At 55.6% G+C, this 19,012-nt stretch overlaps 1 protein-coding gene across 1 annotated transcript; it reads right to left on the bottom strand.

Moving 5' to 3' along the window:
• Positions 1–173: 173 nt before the first annotated feature.
• On the bottom strand, positions 174–18,957 carry IQANK1 (IQ motif and ankyrin repeat containing 1; the record flags this gene model as incomplete). The annotated part of the gene is made up of 13 exons (XM_081116693.1): positions 174–477; positions 550–684; positions 758–851; positions 947–1,055; positions 1,199–1,291; positions 1,466–1,520; positions 1,594–1,733; positions 11,718–11,843; positions 12,540–12,731; positions 12,817–12,981; positions 13,098–13,231; positions 15,404–15,493; positions 18,873–18,957. The coding sequence occupies 13 exons, from the start codon at positions 18,955–18,957 to the stop codon at positions 174–176; spliced, it is 1,722 nt and encodes a 573-aa protein (XP_080972819.1).
• Between the last annotated feature and the right edge of the window lie 55 nt (positions 18,958–19,012).

Genomic DNA, 19,012 nt, shown 5'->3' with positions numbered 1-19,012 from the left:
CAGTGGACATCCACCCCAAGTCCAGCAAACCAGTGTCCTCCAGCTGGAGCTCCCACCTGGTCTGGAACGTGGATGAGCACACTTTGCCCCCTCCCTGCACAGGTGCATGCACTCACATGGACAGGCAGGCGCACAGTGGTGGACCCAGAGCTCTGCTTTATTGGTGCCAATCGCTAAAGGCCTCCACTGGGCAGCTGTACCTGCACAGGGAGCAGAACCTGCAGCTGTTCAGCAGGGGGCCACCGAACTTTGGTGACAAAGAAGAGGCGGAATTGCCCCACGCGGGCCTCCTGGAACTGGGTAGGGTCGTACTCAGGACCATCGGTGGGCCGCAGCAGTGACAGGTACCTGTCCTGTTCCAGCAGCCGGTGGCTCAGCAGATCCTGCGCTAGGCCCTGCTGCACCGCCTCCAGCTGCCGCTGGACCACCGGGAACAAGTCCACTTCACGCAGATCGAACACCAGCGGCTTCCCGTACCTGCAGGGCAGGGTGAGCAATAAGGGGCTGGGTTGGGCAGGGGCGGGCGAGTCCCATCTTCCACCACCTCACCTGAGTGCTCCCAGAAGCGCCAACCGAATCCTCTCAGGCTGGAGGTGGTCTGGGTTCACGGTATCCATGTAGTTGGTATCCTGGTAGCGCAGGAAGGTGGCCGCCTGGCCTGAAGGGTCGATGACAAGAGGCCACCTAGGGGCGGCCACTAGGTCACTGCCGTTGTGGGAACCCTCTGCTTGGCCCTTTCCCACCCCAGAGCACTGACCGGCCATCCCCGCGGATGCGATCGCCCACATCTTTCATTAGCACGTCATGCAGCTCGGTGACCTGGCACTTGAGCCCAAGCACCTCCTCGTCACCTGTGGGGCATAAGGGTGGGGCCGACCAGAGCTCCCAACGCCCGTGCCCCTCCCTGGGCTTGGCCTCACCAGCCCCCAGCCCCAGCCCCACACACCCTCCTGCGTGTGCTCCCGCAGTTCCAGCCTCGCCACGGCCAGCATCTCCTCCACCTTCTGGGCCTCTTGCCGAAGCCGGTCCACTTGAGCCTCTGCGTCTTTGATGGCCTGGAGGAGGGGCCCCACTCTACCCTCGGAGCACGGCTTTATCCCTCCACCCTGCTCCCAGGAGCTGCTCTTGGAAGGTGCTGCCCATGTTTGGGACGGGAGGACAGGCCCCAGAACCCCAGGCCTGGAGGGAGAGACCCCACCTGCAGCGTGAGCTCCACCTTGTCCACGCGCCTCTGCCGGCACTTGTCATGCTCGGTGACCCTCCGGTTGAGCTCGCAGTAGGCCTGCTGCAGCTGCAGGGAGGGCTGGAGGTGGGCAAGGCTGGCCTGGGCCCTTCAGATCAGGTCAGTTCTGCCCGTGTTCTACCTCCCCACTCGGGGGCCCTTCCTAACCCAGCTCTTCCTCCCCTCCCCTCTCCCACCTGCCCCTCAGCGCTCCCTCCCTAGCTTCTCCAGGTAGCTGCTCGCCTCTTTGTGACACTGTTGCTGTTCCTTAGCCAGCTGTTGCACTTTGAGGTTCATGCTGGAGTGGGAGGGAACAGCCCTGTCAGAGGATCTCCTTGGGGGCGTTGGGGAGCAGCCTCCCTCTGACGCACCGCTGGGCCTCTGCCTCCTCCTGCTGCTCCGCCTCCTGGGCCCGGCGCCGCCGCTCCGCCTCCATGTTCTGGAGCATGGCCTCCGTGAGGCTCAGGTCCCAGGACTGCAGCACGCTGACCACAGTGTCCAGTGAGGCCACCTAGTGACAGGACCCTGGTCAGGGTCTGTGTTGCATGGAGCCTGGGGAGGACATGCTGTACTGTCCCTTTTAGAGGAAAGGCAGCGGCTGCAGAGATGGGGCTCCTGCTGCTCGCCTGGAATCCTTGACCATCACGGTGCAGCTCTTCCCAAAACTGAGATGCCCTAGGGTCCTGTCAGTCTCCCTGTGGAACCAGGCTGGGCCTCCACATTCCCCTCCTCCCTCTGCAGCCAGCCCCAGGTCCCTGCTTGTGTCACTGCCTAACCTCCCGATGCCCACACACAGGGTCCCCTGCAGTTCCCTCTTTTGCTGACCCCCTCAGACCTCGCCCTAGAGGACACAGCTCTTTGGGGTCACCCTTGCCCAAACCTCCCCAGCAGCAGCCCCTCACCACTTGGCTCCTCCCAAGTCCCACCCACCCACCCAGCAGTGATAAAGGGACCAGACCTTGTTCTCTGGGGAAGAGGGTGTGGTTCTAGTCTCAGGTGCTAACTCCATGAGTATTTCCCTGGTGGTCAGTTGAGCCACTCTCTTTGATTTGTATTTTACAAAAGAAAGTTCAAAATGTATAAAATCAAGACACAAATGAATGGATGGCAGGTCAGAGGGGGAAAGGGAGAACAAGTCAGATAAGTGTATGGAAGCTGGCCTGGCCGGTGTGGCTCAGCGGTTGAGTGTCGACCCAGGAACCAGGAGACTCCGGTTCGATTCCCAGTCAGGGCGATGGGCTCAATCCCCAGTGGGGGGCGTGCAGGAGGCAGCCGATCAATACGTATCTCTCATCATTGATGTTTCCATCTCTCTCTCTCTCTTCCTCTCTCTGAAATCAATAAAGACTTTTTTTTTTTAAATGTACAGAAGCATGAACAGATGAGCCAAGGAATCAGTAACTTAAGGAAATTGTGAATTCTTACTTAAAAGACTAATAGCTGTCATTTATTGAGCTCCACTTCTGTGCCAACACTTTTACTAAGGAATTTCATTCATTATCTCATTAATCTTCAAATAGCCCTGTTTATGAATATATGGAAATGGAGATTCAAATAAGTTTAAGAATTTGCCAAAGGTTAGTTTGTAAATAGAACTGGAATAAATAGAAAACAAAATGAATGAACAGATGAAATCAAAACCAGTGTAACGTGTCAGGCTGGCGGGGCTCAGCAGTGGGCCATTGACCTCTGATCCAGGAGATCGCGGCTCGATTCCCAGTCAGGGCACATGCCTGGGTTTCTGGCTGGATCCCCAATGGGGGGCGTGCAGGAGGCAGCCCATCAATGACTCTCATCATTGATGTTGCTCTCTCTCTCCTGCTCCCTTCCTCTCTATTAAATCAATAAAATTTTAAAAAGCAAAAAAAATAGTGTAATGAGTGAATTTATGAGTAAGATGAGTGGATGGAAATATTAATAGAGGCAAATGATATCCTGAGGAAAAACAAGCTGGAGGTGTAACAGCTGCTCCCACCGCCTCCCGCAACCACATCAAAATTACAACTAAAATACAGAACCACCATCACTCAGAGCCTCCTGAGATCTGGCTGAACAGAAGCCCCACAACCAGGGAACTGAGGAAGCACTGAGACCGGTAGGAGGGGCGGAGACGCGGGCGGATCAGGGCTGAATTGGAGATGCGCCGGGGCCCACACCGGGTGCCTCTGGTTAACCCACAAGGGAATCTCCGCAGGGGAGGTTTCCCAGAGGAGTGAGGGGTCCCAGCCCCACATCGGGCCCTCAGTCCAGGGCTCCAGGGCCAGGAAGAGATGTCCCACACCTTCGGGCTGTGAAACCAGCGGGGACTGTCCCTGAGAGTCGCGGAGGCTGCGGGAGCCCCAGCAGCTCCTCTCAAAGGGCCCCACACGGACTCATCCAGATGCGCTCCCTCGGAGCCCAGCGCCGGGCAGCAGCTTGAAAGGACCCGGGACACTCGGGGAGGAACTAACCTGCCTGAAGTTGGGGCGAGAGCTGGAGGGGCAGCTTCCTCCCAGGCAGAAGGGCTGGCAGAGGCCGTGGCTCCTTTGGCGAGTCCTCCCCCCACACAGCCGGCAGGCAGGCGCCATATTTGAATCGCCAGCACCTCACTCACACCTTTGGCCCCACCCTGTGATTCCCGGAGGCCCCGCCCCTCCCCACCTGCAGCTCATCCAGGCCATTTCCAGGGGCTTTTCTGTGCAAGTGGCCTCTCCAGCCTCATGATTAGGACTTTCCTAAAATCTCTCAAACAAGCAACAGCTGCCCCATACAGCTTGATAAGCGGCCCCAGGCCTGGCACTAGCAGCAGCCTGCCCTGGCTCATGGCTTGGCCTCTCCTGGACACCCCAAAGCCCAGCACAAGTAGCAGCCAACTACGGTTTGCTGTGTAGCTCATGCTGGGTGGCCCTGGGCAAGGCACTGGCAGAGGCTGACTCTGCACCTCCCGGGAGGCCCCAGAGACAGTGCACCTGGTGGTCAGACCCGACCACGCTGGATTACAACCCTACCACATCCACGAGTGACACTCAAGGGGCGCACTTGGTGAACACCAAAGCTCCACTGAAGTAAATCCTGCTCCATAGGGGTGTCTCCAGCACAGCAGCTCTTTGGCTGTAGTTGCAGCTGGTCCTCACAGCCGATTGGCCTGGGGGTCAGTTCCTCCCAGTGATGCCAACAGCAACCAAGTCTCAACTACAACAGTACAGTGCACACAGCCCACACACGGGAGCACCTAGAAGGCCCAGCTCAGGTGACTGGGGAGGTTGAGCCACTGGACCCTACAGGACACTTACTATACAAAGCCACTCTACAAATTCCAGGAGACACAGCAGCTCTACCTAACACATAGAAACAAACACCTGGAAGCAGCCAAAATGTGGAGGCAAAGAAACATGTCACAAAGGAAAGAACAGAAGAAATCTCTAGAAGAGGAACTAAATGAAATAGATCCAAGCAAGCTAAGAGATAGAGAGTTCAGAATTTTGGTTATAAGGATGTTTAAGCAGACTGTTAGGGAAATAACTGAGAAAATCGATAACATAATAAAGTACCAATTTGAAATGAAGGCTACATGAATTGAAATGAAGAATAATTTACAGGGAATCAACAGCAGAGTAGAGGACGCTGAGAATCAAATCAGCAATTTGGAACATGAGGAAACAAAAAACACCCAACCAGAAGAGCAAAAAGAAAAAAGAATCCAGAAATATGAAGATAGTATAAGGAGCCTCTGGGACAACTTCAGGAGGCTCAACATTCATATCATTAGGGTGCCAGAAGGGGAAGAAAGAGACCAAGAAATTGAAAACCTATTTGAAAAAATAATTACAGAAAACTTCCCCTACCTAGGGAAAGAAATAGACTTACAAGTCCAGGAAGCACAGAGGGTCCCAAACAAGAGGAACCCAAAGAGGCCCACAGCAAGACACATCATCATTAAAATGCCAAAGGTTAAAGACAAAGAGAGAATCTTAAAATCAGCAAGAGAAAAGCAATTAGTTACCTACAAGGGGAGCAGCCATATGACTGTCAGCTGATTTCTCAACAGAAACTTTGCAGGCCAGAAGGGAGTGGCAAGAAATATTCAAAGTGATGAAAAACATGGAACTACAACCAAGATTGCTCTACCCAGCAAAGCTATCAACTAGAATTGAAGGTCAGATAAAGAGCTTCCCCGATAAGAAAAAGCTAAAGGAGTTCATCACCCCCAGACCAGCACTACAGGAAAAGTTGAAGGGTCTTCTTTAAGAAGAAGCTAATGAGCAAAAGAATCTGACGAACTAAATAGATCCAGAGACATTGACGCAGGCAACAGATGATCATATTTCAGAGGGAAGAGAGAAGGGGGTGGAGAGTGGGAAGAGATTAACCAAAGAAGTTATATGCATATATGCATAACCCATGGACACAGTTAATAACAGGGTGAAGGCCTGGGAAGGGGGTGGGAGTGAAGTGGAGGGGGTCAATTGGGGGGAAAAATGGGACACACCTGTAATACTCTCAACAGTAAAGATAAATTTTTTTTAAAAAATAAAATATTGATGGATTGAATAATACAAGAATGAATATTGCATTAATGGAGTGAATAAATAGATGAAATAGTAAATAGATAAATTTTAAAAATCAATAGATGAAGGGATATCATGGATGACGGTTGAGCAAATGCGTACATGGACTGATGGATTAGTTCAGTCGTTCAACACAATTTTTGAGTGCCTTTCCTGTGACAACCAAGATGTATGACACTGAGAACAGAGCTGTGGACTAAACATGGTGCCTGCCTTTTCAGAATCGTCTGTCAAATAAACAGTATAAATGTGTGTATAAATGGAGAGATGGATGTTTGAATTAATAGTCAATAAATTAATAAATAAAGGATGGTTTAAGATGTGAGGGTAAAACAGATTTAGTGATGAGTGGATAGACTGATACATTTATGAACAAATGACTCAATGAGAGAATAAATGGATAAAAAAGTAAATCAACTACTGGGCATAGGCTGGACCAAATGGGCACATCTATGAAGACGAGGACAGTGGAGAGATGAATGATACAGGGATGGTTACTCGTTACTTGTTTCACCAATTACTGAGGTGGGGTGTTGAAATCTGCTACTATATAGTGGATTTTTTCTTCTTGTAGCCCTACTGGGTTTTGCTCCATGTGTTTGGTCTTGGTTAGTAGCTGCATAAACACTTAGGATCCTTATGTCCTGGTGAGGAATTGATCCCTTTGTCATTATGAAATGATTCTTTGTTTTGAAGTCTGCTTTTTCTGATGTTAATATAGTCACTTCAGCTCTCTTATGTTTAGCATTATCGTGGCATATTTATTTCCATAATTTTTCACCTATATATGTCTATATTTAAAGTTTGTGCCCGGCTGGGTGTGGCTCAGCGGTTGAGCGTCGACCTAGGATCCAGGATATCGCAATACAATTCCCGGTCAGGGCACATGCCCAGGTTTCGGGCTCGATCCCCAGTTGGGGGCATGCAGGAGGCAGCCAATCAATGATGACTCTCTCATCATTAATGTTTCTCTCTCTTTCCCTCTCCCTTCCTCTCTCTGAAATCAATAAAGATATATTTTTTTAAAAAAGAATTGATTTTAAATAAATAAATAAATAAATAAATAAATAAAATAAAGTTTGTTTCTTATGAACAGAATATAACTGGATTCTATCTGTAAGATTCTGTCTGTAAATCCAAATGACAATCTCTGCCTCTTTGTTATTATTGCTTTTTAGAGAGAGGAAGGAAGGAGAAAGAAACATTGATGTAAGAGAGGAACACTGATTGGTTGCCCCCCACACCCCACATGGGCCCTGACCAGGGATCAAACCTGCAACCTGGGTATGTGCTCTGGCTGGGAATGGAAACCACCACCCTTTGGTGCACAGGATGATACTCCAACCAACTCAGCCACACCAGCTGGGGCCAATCTCTGCCTTTTAATTGGGGTGTTTGGACCAGGTACATTTAATGAGATTACTGATGCAGCTGAGTTTAAAACCCACTGTTTTCTACGGGTCCCATCTGTTCTTTATTTCCCTTTTCATCTTCTTCTGCCTCCTTTGATTGCTTTTGTGTGTTTTTTAAATCTCCTTTGTTGTCTTATTAGCTACAACTCTTGATATTCTAGTAGTTACTTTAGGGTTTACAGTACATATTGTAACTTATCACAATCAACCTTCCAGTGAGGCTATACCACTTCACATATAAGAACCTGAAACAATATATTTCCAGTTCCCCCTCCCAGACTTCATATTTTGTCACACAGCTGAGCCAAACAACTATAATTTGTGCAATTTTCAGTGTGTACATCTTCATATGTTATAAAACTCCATAACACATTGCTATTACTTTTGTTTCTTCAATTATCTTTTCAATAAATTTAAACAATGAGAGCATATCTTATATATGTGCCTGTGTAGACACCCTTTTTAGTGTCTCTAATTCCTCTGTGTGGAAACATCTTTAACTGGTGTGCCTTCCATCTACCTGTGGGACTTGCATTAACATGTCTTATAGTCTGAGTCTGTTTGTGATTGGTTCTTTCAGCTTTTGTATGTCCACAGAGGTCTTTTATTTTTCTTTCAAATATGTTTTTATTGATTTCAGAGAGAGGAAGGGAGAGGGAGAGAGAGAGTTGAAGCATCAATGATGAGAGAGAATCATTGATCAGCTGCCTCCTGCACGCCCCCCTCTGGGGATCAAGCCCACAACCCGGGCATGTGTCGTGACCAGGAATTGAACCGCGATCTCCTGGATCCTAGGCCGGTGCTCAACTGCTGAGCCACACCAGCCAGGCCACAGAGGTCTTTATTCTGCCTTCAGTTTTGAAGATGTTTGCACACCTCTACAGCCCTCTTCCTCTGTACAGGTCTCTTCTCATGGATGCCTGCAGTCACAAGCTGCCGTGGGAACCCTGACTCTGAACCCTGTCTCCTTAACTCAGGAAATGGCCAGGCTCTGCCTGGACGCTGCCTGCCTCACCCAGCCTGGGATTCTCTCACATGGTAAGCTGGGCAATCACCTGGCTCATGTCCAGCCTCTTGGGGACCACTGATTTATTATTCCCTGATGTCCAGGTTCTTGAAGATCATGTTTCATAGGTTCCACCTCCGTTCTGTTGTACCAGGTGGAAGGGTCAGTCAGGGCCCTGTCACTCTATCCTGGAAGCAGAAATTGCTGTTCATATTTTCCCCCAACCTTCTTGCTCTCTGTTTCATTTTGCATAGTTTCTGTTGCATCTTCAAATAAACTAATATACTTTTTCAATGTCTATCCTGCCATTAATCCCATCTGGCGTATTTCTCATCTCAGGCATAGTTTTCATCTCTAGAAGTTTAGGAGTGTGTAGAAATAGAGATGGGGGTGTTTGTGGATGGTAGTTGTAAGTTTCAATGTGATTGTCCACTAATTCTGTCACCTGTGTCATCTCTGAGTCACTTGATTGGTTGAGTTCATGCTTCACTGTGAGTATATTTCCTGTTTCCTTGCATACCTGGTAACTATTACATTTTTATTTGGAAACAATGATAGATTTACAGGAAGTCGCAACAACAGAAGGGTTCCCGTGTACCCTTAGCCAGTTTCCCCCAACGATGGTGTCTTACTGGTACAATACATGTACCAGGACACGGACATCACACAAACCCTGCTTGTTCCATTGCAACAATTTTACACACGTTCCTTTGTGTGTGGATGTAGTCACATGTCAATTTGTGTAACCACCAGCACGGCCCCAATACAGAGCTCCTTCATGTCACCCCTCTGGCCACAGCCACCTCTCCCCCTTTTTCTTCCCTGCTCCGTCCTCAACCCCATAAACCACTTGCTGGTCCCATCGCCATAATCCTGTCATTTTGTAACCTGTGAGGTTGGATTTCTTACTCAGTGTGGTGCCTTCCAGGTGCTGTTTCATCACAGACACACCTCCTTGCCGAGGAGCAAGTAACCCTGCTGCGGACAGACTCAGTTTGTTAACCTGCCACCCACAGGTGGCTTCGGTTTGGGGCGACTGCACAGAAAGCTGTGGCTACACCTTGCTGTGCAGACAGTTTTCACTTCACTGGAATGAATGCCCAGAAGCACGATCACTCAGTCACACAGTAAATGTTCGTTTTCTTAAGAAATGTTTTCCAGAACATGTAGCTGCCCCATCTCACTTTCCCTCTGGGTTCCCTGCATCCTCACCAGCAGGTGCTGCCTCCTGCTTTTAACTCCAGCTCTTCTGCCGGGTGTGTGATGCTGTTGAATGTGTCATGTCTGTTTCCGTCACTGCACCCTCCTAAGTGAAATTTCCCTTCATGTCCTTTGTTCACTTTATAACCAGACTGTAGATCCATTAGCTGTCAAGTTTTGGGAATTCTTTGTGTATCCCAGGTGTGGGCCCTCTTTCAGACGTGCGGTTGGCAGTGTTTCATGTCTGTGGCTTGTCTTTCCATCTTCCTTTTAACATTGATGTGAAAGAGAAACATCAGTCAGTCGCCTCCAGTGGGGAATGCACTGTATGACCCCCAACCGAGAATCAACCCTAAAACCCAGGCGTGTGCCCTGCCTGGGAACTGAACCCACCACATTTCGGGGTATGGACGGTGCTCCAACCAACCGAACCACCCAGCCAGGCCTTTTTTCTTCTTAACGGAGTGAAAGTCCTACATTTTGATGAAGTCCATTGTTGATCTAAGAACTCTTTACCGAGCCATAAGTCCTGAAGATGTTCTTGGGTCCTGTGTTCTCCTAACCTGTGTTCTTCTAAAGGTATTATCACTCTACATTTAAATACATGATCCATTTTGAGTCAGTTTTGGTACAAGGCGGGAGGTCAGGTTCATCTCTTTGCCTGTGGATGTCCTGATGCTCCAGCACCATCTGTTGAGAAGACTGTCCTTTCTGGTGCCGTGTCCCCCAGGAGCCTCTGGCCCACCCCTCCCCCACTCCGTGTGCTGCTCTCCTCTGAGCTCTGTCCCCACGACCCACCCTCGCTTCCCTGGCCCACCGTGCCCCTCATCCCTCAGGCACCGGCTGGGTGCGAACATCGACACCCTTCAGGCAGAGGCTGGGTACCATCTTGACCCGCAGGCGCAGTGGGCAGGCCGCCCTGAGGCAGCAGCCAGGCCCTTGTCTTCCTGGCCTCACTCCCTTTGTGAGACCAGAAGCGTTCAGCTGTCTCCCACCTCCTGGGTATTAAAGAGAGGAAGTCGAGGGCCCTGGGGGGCAGGTGGGGAGAGGGGACCCCAGAGCAGCATCCTGAGAGGCAGTCGAGGAACGGAGGTGCTAGGGGCAGTGATGTTGATCGTGCTCTGTTGAGTGTGACCGTTAGCTATAGTTTTAAAAAATATTAAGCACGCCCAGCCAGGAGGTCAAGGTTTGATTCTCAGTCGAGGCAGATGCCAGGGTTTCAAGCAGGCTCCATCCCCGGTGGGGGGCCTGCAGGAAGGAGCTGATCAGTGACTCTCTCTCTCCCTCTCCTTCACTCTCTCTGAAAATAACATTCTCACCTGGCTGAGGGCTGAACCCCGGGCAGTCGGGACGCGGTCCATTGTCCTCACCTGCCGTCATCATGGGAAGATTAACCACCTTGTTTCGGAAACAAAGTGGTCCCAGAGGCGCCCCACCCTTTTGCAAACCCCCCAGCCCGCATTTCCCATAACCTGTAACCACTGTGTCCACTCTTACTCCTTTTGCCCACTTCCCCATGTAGCTCTGTCCTTCTGCCCCATAGGAGCAGCTGGCTCATGGCTTAAGGCGGTGCGGGGGTGGAGCGGATTTTCATGGGTGCCCTGCTGCTCTCCCATACTGCGGGCATTATTGGAATAAACGGCCTTATATGATTCAACCCTGTCTCTGCTTAATTGACAAGTAGCAACAGGCAGCCCAGACCCATTGTGTCCGGTTTCAGAGGGGGCCCTGGGCACAGGGTCACCAGCTGAGCAAAGACCCTGGCAGCCCCCATGTGGAGGTGGGGGTCCACCAGCAGACCCCAGGCCAACCCTGGGGCTTCACAGCTGGGATGGGAAACAGACGACTGAGATGGGACATGGCCTGTGGTTCAAGTCAGATTCACTTAAAGAAATTAAGGAAGTAGAATTTGGCCACTTGGCTTCTTGATGCTCCCACAGGCCCATAGGAACTGGCCTATAGGGGCTTGGGAGAAGCCCAGGCACTCTGTTGCCAGCAGGGCCCCACACTGGGAAAAGTGTGGCTGATGTGGTAGTTCCCCAGGAGCCCAGGGCGCTGGGATTGCAGAAACAGGATGTGCCAAGAATGAGGGGCCAGGTGAGTGGGCCCAACTCCAGAAGTAGTCGACCTCAGTTTCCCCACCCCCAAGGGGAACACTATTTCCCAAGGCAGATGCCAGGGTCCAGGGACAGCGGGAGAGCCCTAGCCGGAGGTGGCACGCAGAAACCAGAAGGAACTACGGTCTTGACTGCAGGTGACCCTGAAGGGTCAGAGCAGGGCCACCAGCTCCTGGTTCCTGTGGGGAATGATGCCCCCCCTTCTGCTCCCACCTGCACGGGGGTGCTCCCGTCCTCCGCGTACACCCGGGGGTCAGCTCCAAGCTTCAGAAGCACTTCCACAGCCTCTAGGTGGCCCCCGAAAGCCGCTCGGTACAGTGGCGACCGGCCAAAGGCACCCTGCAGGAAGGGTGCCCTGAGCCAGGCCTGCACCCAGTGCCACCCCGGGGCCCTGCCTCCCCGGGTGCCCACCTTGCAGTTGGGGCTGGCGCCCCGCTCAGCCAGCAGCTCCCCGGGTGCCCACCTTGCAGTTGGGGCTGGCGCCCCGCTCAGCCAGCAGCTCCCCGGGTGCCCACCTTGCAGTTGGGGCTGGCGCCCCGCTCAGCCAGCAGCTCCCCGGGTGCCCACCTTGCAGTTGGGGCTGGCGCCCCGCTCAGCCAGCAGCTCCCCGGGTGCCCACCTTGCAGTTGGGGCTGGCGCCCCGCTCAGCCAGCAGCTCCCCGGGTGCCCACCTTGCAGTTGGGGCTGGCGCCCCGCTCAGCCAGCAGCTCCCCGGGTGCCCACCTTGCAGTTGGGGCTGGCGCCCCGCTCAGCCAGCAGCTCCCCGGGTGCCCACCTTGCAGTTGGGGCTGGCGCCCCGCTCAGCCAGCAGCTCCCCGGGTGCCCACCTTGCAGTTGGGGCTGGCGCCCCGCTCAGCCAGCAGCTCCCCGGGTGCCCACCTTGCAGTTGGGGCTGGCGCCCCGCTCAGCCAGCAGCTCCCCGGGTGCCCACCTTGCAGTTGGGGCTGGCGCCCCGCTCAGCCAGCAGCTCCCCGGGTGCCCACCTTGCAGTTGGGGCTGGCGCCCCGCTCAGCCAGCAGCTCCCCGGGTGCCCACCTTGCAGTTGGGGCTGGCGCCCTGCTCAGCCAGCAGCTGGATGGCCAGGGGCTGCCCGCCCGCCGCCGCCTCGGACAGCGGGGTGTTCCCGCCGGCGTCCTCGCTCTCCAGCAGGGCCACGCGCCGCCGCCGCCGCCGCGCCAGGCCCGCCTCGTCGTGGCCCACGCCCTCGCTGGTCAGCAGCTCGTCCACCTGCGCCCAGGCCAGGTCAGCAGCTCGTCCAGCTGCGCCCAGGCCAGGTCCCGCGCGCCCTGCGGCAGCCCCCGCGACCCCCGACCTCCCGCAGGACAGCGGCGATCTCCGCCAGGTTGCCGTCGAAGGCGGCGTCCCGCAGGCGCGCCTGCCGCCGCCGCTCCTCCCGCCGCCGCCGCTCCGCCGCCGCCGCCGCCTCCCGCCGGCGCCGCGCGGCCTCGCGCTCCCGGTGCGCCAGGGCCAGGAAGGCCTGCCGGGGACACAGCCCTAAGGTCCCGGCCCAGGGTCCCGGGCTCCCACCCCTGATGTCACGGTCCGCTCCCTGGGGCGCCATCCCTGGGATCCTGGCCCCTGGCCCGGCCTCACCTCCCTCTGCAGCTTCTCCATCTGCTCCAGATACTCCGCGTGCTCCTGCCGGCGGAGGGCCAGCTCCTTTCTAGCCAGGAGCTGCCGGAAGGCACACTGGATGACAGTGGCCGCTTGGTCCTCTGCAGTTGGCCCTGGGGCGGGGAGAGGATTCATGGATCCAGGACCCCTCCAAGCTGTGGTCGGCAGCAGCTGGGCTCCCACGCGCCTGTGTTAGCATAGCCGGTGCAGCAGGCCACCCCTTCTGACCTGACTAAAGGGCCAATATTCTAAAGCCACAAACCCAGCCAGAACGGTCCAGCCACACAGAGAGCAAACGAGGCCGGAGGACTCAGGTCCCCATCCCAGATGGTCCCCATCCCAGACAGCTGGGACATGATCCCAGCAGGAGGCCAAGGGAAGGTAAGAAAAATGGCCTGGGGCAGAGAAGCCACTGTGGGCCCCACTGGGCTGAGCCCCCAAAGGTGTTCAGGCACCACACCCAGAGGCCGGCTGAAAAGGCAGAGGTTGGCGAGGTCTCAGCCATGAGCCAACAGGCCCTCAGAAGAGGGAGCCCAGGGCCCTTGGGTTCCATGCTCCACCCCAGCCCCTGCTCGTCCCACAGAGCAATTGGCCTTCAAGAAGGGCCGATTGGCCTGCTGAAAGTCGGATGTCATTCTGGAGAACTTGGTGGAAGCCCACTTCCCACCACAAAAACCAAAATGGGAGGGGTTGTCTGTCCCTCATTCCCTGACAACCAGAGGGCCGCCCCAGTGCAGGCTGCAGGGACTTGCAGAGTACAGCAGTGGTGCTGGCCTCTGGTGACAGAAGGGATATCTAACCTGACTTTCTCTGGGGCCTGACCTGGCCCATGTCCTGCACCTGCTCCCAAGCCCCAATCTCGATACTGGGTGTTCTTCCAATAAATCACATTTCTACTGTCCCTGCTGTGTACTCCCAGAGCCCCAACCCGAGTTGAACACTCAAGCTTCTACAAAATCAACAGTCAGGTCCTGGCCGGGTGGCTCAGTTGGTTGGAGCACCATCCCGTACATGGTAAGGTTGCAGGTGCGATTCCTGATCAGGACACATACCTGGGTTGTGGGTTCCACCCCTGGTCAGACACGTATGGGAAGGCGACCAATCAGTGTTCCCTCTCACATCCATGCTTCTCTCTCCCCCCTTCCCCTTTCTCTAAAAAAACAATCAATAAGCATATCTTTGGGTTTTATAAAAAAATCAACAGTCAGGATGTCACAAATCTCTGAAGTTCACCACTGTCCTCAGACAAGGTCAGGCTCCCTATCCTGGTCCTTGGGTGGGGCAAAAGTAACAGGTGGTACCAGGGGTTCACCTGGGGGTAAGGCCACCACTAAGAAGGGTCAAATGTGCATGAGACCCAATGTTGACTCCTCTGTAGAGAACAGACTAGAAGTAAAACGGAGGTGGAAGACCAGTTTAGAGCCCACTGGGTCAGGAGGCAAGAAGACCTGCTCTAGGGCAGAAGTGGAGTGGGGGAGCCGAGAACACACTGTCTGTGGGGGTGGAGGCTTGGGCACAGTGTCACTGGGAGCAGTCTTGGGGGACCAGATAGGGAGGACAAGGGGATGATCGGTATGTGTTTGGATGTGCTGTGGGGTTTGAGGACACCCAGGAGAGGGCTGAGTAGCAGCTGAGTCTGGGTTTGGAACAAAAGGGGGAGGTTCATGTAAAAATATAGCTCTGGAGGTCACAATGGAGGCTGCACAGGAAAGACAGGGCTGAGACAGAGGCCCCAGGCAGGTGCCCAGGAAGGAGCTAGAGAAGCTTGGGGGTCACTGAGGCAGTGCCTCGGCTCCCATCGCTAGGATGCCCTCCCCGAGGTTAGCTCCTGCCACCAGAGGGCGACGGCACCCAGAGCAGACAGCACCATGTCCGGTGATCCAGGTGGAAGGAACGTGGCCCCCAAGCTCAGGGTGCTGGAGGGTGAAAGGAGGAGGCTCCCGGAGAGGCCGCACCCCTGGGAGGTACACGGTGTTACCTGCCCAGCCCAGCCCTCACCAAAAAGCAGGGGCTGGGGCCGTGGGAGGAGAAAAAACAGGGCTCCCCACTTGCTGCCGGGAGGGACATGCTCACCCCATGAGCACATGCAGTCATTCACATACATGCACATTCATACTTGATCACTTGCACACATGCACCTGCACATACAGGTACACGTACATGCACACATGCACTCATGCATACCAGTGAGACCCAGCCCAGGACAGCCTGCTTTCTGACAGCCAGCCCTGAGTCCTCCCCATCCTCACCTGGCCAAAGAGGGGCTGCATGGGTGTGGCTCTCACCTGCAGGGGCCTCTGGGTACTCAGGGGGCGCAGGTCCCTTCGCCCGCTGGCCAGTCTTCCTTTGCAACTGGCGGTTCTCTCCTGGCTTCCCTGAGTGGGGGTGTATCAGTGAGGTTGGTGTGTGGGCCATCCCACCTCCTCAGCCTCAGGAGGCATTTATGGGTCACCTGTAGGGCAGCTGTGTCCTGGTTGTTAGGGGGCACCCACCCATGCAACAGCTTTAATGAGCGACCAGGCCGCGTCCTGCACAGCAAATACAGGCCACACACGTGCTGCAGGACTGCCCTGCACCTGGGCCCTGAAGCCCCAGGCTCTGGTGAGCCCAGGAGTGGCGATGCCCAGGTTGGCACCCCACTGCCTGCCTCCCCACCCTAACACAGCCCCACGCCAGTGCCTTTTCCCTCCAGAGGCCCTTCCTCCTTTCTGTGCATCGACCCATGTTCTGCGGCGGCAGTCTGTCGCCCCCCTGAGCCTCTGGGGCAAAGGCTGAAGGGGGGGTGGGTGCAGGCAGGGCTAGGCCAGGCAAACCAGTCCAGCCAGTGTGGTAGTGCTGGCTGGAATGGGGCCCTGGGCGTGGGTGTGAGTCAGCAGCCCCAGGCTGGGGAAACGCTGGGGTGGAAGCCTCTGGAGCCTCCCTCCCAACAGGAAGCGCAGGGGACGCTAGAACTCAAGCTGGCCCTGCGTCCCCCCATCCAAAGGCTGGCTGGGGCTCCTCAGGGCTCTGTTTCTGTGGGCAAAACACCTGGACCCCCAACCAGGATGGCCTCTGAGCCCCTGCCACACCTGCACCCCAGGGCAGGCTGGACCTTCCTGCTGTCCCACCTCAGTCCACAAGATGGAGCTTTCAGGGCCTAGTGAGTGCCACCAGCCACCAGGGCAACCTGGGCGCATGGGAGCCCCCCAGGCTGGGCCAAAGGGTCCATCACTCCACAGTACGCTGGCGGCTGGGGCCAAGGGCCTCTCCGCTGTGCTGGCTGGGGGGCTGGTGCTCAGTGTGGCCCGTGGCCAGTGTCTCCTGTGCTAGTTGGGTTGCACTGTCTGTGGCAAATGGGGGCCTTGTCAAGACAGTCAGCGCGGTAGGGGATGCAGCTCCTGGCCCTGTGGGCTGGAGTTTGAGTCTTAAGATCAGGGGTGGAACTGGGTGGGGTGCCCGCCCTGGGCAGGACTAGACTCGCCCTATACACAGCCTGCAGTCTGGCTGTGGAGAGTCACCTCCTCCAGTTTCTCTCAGTCTCCCTCCCAGTCTGGCCAGTGAGGCCTGTGGCCCGTAAAGTCCTGCGCCCTGTGTCAGCACGTTAGTCAGACTCTGTGCCGGTTGAGCCACCGCAGCCGAGTCCCTATAAACTCCCCGGTGTGGCCTAGCCCGCCAAGTCGGCTCATGAGGCCCACAGGCAGAGCCAGGGCCGGAGCTGCAGCGCTGTGGGCCCCAGCCAAGGGGTAGGGCAGGCAGAGGGGCAGCAGTCACAGAGGGCGCACCGTGGCCTCAGGGGCTGCCCTCTGGGCCCACAGGATCCAGGCTACCTGCCAATGAGCCAGGGCCCCTGGGGAGCATACGCAGGATTGGGGCCATGTCTGGGAAACGGAACCGAGCTCGAAAACCCCGGGCCAGGAGGGCAGGCAGGGCACAACAGGCCACAGGGCAGCAGGGCCCGGAGGCCAAGCCCCCGCCCCCTGACGCAGGGGGCCCTCTGGAGGAGACAGGGGTGGCCCCTGTGGGGCACGTGACCAGCAGCAAACCAGCTCCCCAGGGACACCCCAAAGTGGCCAGGCCAGAGCACCCACAGGCAGTGGAGAGGCCAGTGCAGGCCACTGCTCTGGGGTCTGAGCTGGTGCTAGTCCCCACTCAGGAGGACATGGAAGACCACCGGCTTGTGGGCCTCACACGGAGCCTGGGCCCCGAGCTGCTAAGGCTCCACGAGGTCCAGCTGTGCCTGGCCCAGGAGCAGCTGCTGCTGGAGGACCGTCGAAGGCAGGTCCAGCTGCAGATGCAGCTGTGGCAGGAGGAGCAACTGTGGCGGGAGCAGCTGTGGCAGGAGGAACAGCTGTGGCTGCAGCAGCTCCAGGAAGAGCAGGCCTGGGTGCGCATGGAGGGGATGGAGCTGGCCATGGCCCTGGAGCAACTCCAGAGCGAGGGCCTTGAGGTGCTGCAGACACAAGGCCAGGTAAGGCCTGGGGGGGCATGGGGGTGGCAGAGGCTCTGACAATCTGGGGGGTGTGGTGACCATGTGAATAACCTATAGGTACCTGCAGAGGGCTGGGAGGCAGACTGGCTGCAGGACATCTGTGGGCCTATTTCACATTTTCAAAGTGAGGTTGGCGCCTACTGCGCAGGACACTGCAAAGGCCACGCCAGAGCACGCTCCCTCAGGCCAATGCTTGACAGGCAGAGGGTGCCCAGGTAGTGTGCTTCTTCAGGGAGATTGAGGCACAGGTGTTCCTGCACAGGCCCTAGGTATCCTGGCCAGGTGCTGTCCAGGGCAGTGTTTGGGGTGGATAGGATGATAGGCTAGGTGGACAGGAGGCAGGCAGCAGAACTGAAGAACAGGCCCCAGCACAGCTTCCAGGTGCCCCTGCCACCCCCGTATGTATTGCAGTGTGCCGTGTTCCAGGGCTTCATCACGGAAGCAGCCAGCACCACCTGGGCCCGTCATCCTCATTCCAGGAAGGCTGCTGTCTCAGACGCAGCTGGGGCTATTTAGGGGAACTAAGGCCTAACCCCAGCTTGGCTTGAAGAGCAGTAACCACCATCCAGCCAGGTACTATGACCTTGGAGCCCTCTGAGGTCTCGGGTCTTCAGCGGGCCCACTCCAAGTGGAAGGGCTGCTTCTGGAGAATAGGGTAGGCTCTCTCTTAGCAAGCACAGACCCCCATGCAGGCCTGGGTGCTTGAGGAACCTGGAGCAGCAGCCTGGATGGGGTTGGCATCTTAGCAAAATCTCCGATGAGTGCCGGGACAGAGAAGAAATGGAACTCAGAGAAGGGGAGTGACAACCAGTGGGGGTGGGCATGGCAGGAGGTGCCCTTCCTGACTCACAGCAGGACTGAACCCAGGACAAGCTGTCCCCATTCAGCTTGGAAGTGCTATGGAGAGGGTGGCCTGAGAGAACAGCAGCAGGCAGGGAAAAACATGGGATAGCCATGAGTCAGAGTAAAGGGTCAGAGTGGACCACATACTTAGTCTGAGACTCCCCAACACAGATTCAGACCCTGCTGTTTCAGAACCTGCTTCCCATCTCCATGTGTTCTAAAGCTGTGCTCCTCTGAATACTGCCCCTGGGCCCCCGACCCCTGACCCCACCCCCAGGGCCTGGAATGGACATCTGAGCTCTGAGTCCTCAGTCTACCACACCCACGCCTAACTCAGGGGAGAGGGTCTTCTCAGGCGGAGTGTCCCGGGTGGCTGCGTAGAGGGTCTCACAAGTTAGGGTCTGAGTGGGATGCCCTGGAGGTTGGAAGGCACGCTCACTCACCAGCAGAGGCTCTGGGCTTGGCTCCAGGGAGGGATGTCTGCCACTTTCCTGATGCTGCTTTGGGCACCCCCTTCTTACTGCTCATGCTGCTAGAGGGAAGGTAGGAAAGATCAGGAAGGGTGTGCTCAGAGTGGCAGGGG

The sequence above is a fragment of the Miniopterus schreibersii genome (assembly GCF_964146895.1).
Source record: "Miniopterus schreibersii genome assembly, chromosome: 17".
Lineage (NCBI taxonomy): Eukaryota > Metazoa > Chordata > Mammalia > Chiroptera > Miniopteridae > Miniopterus > Miniopterus schreibersii.
The sequence above is the reverse complement of the archived record's forward strand: the minus strand, read 5'-3'. Positions and strand labels throughout refer to the sequence as shown.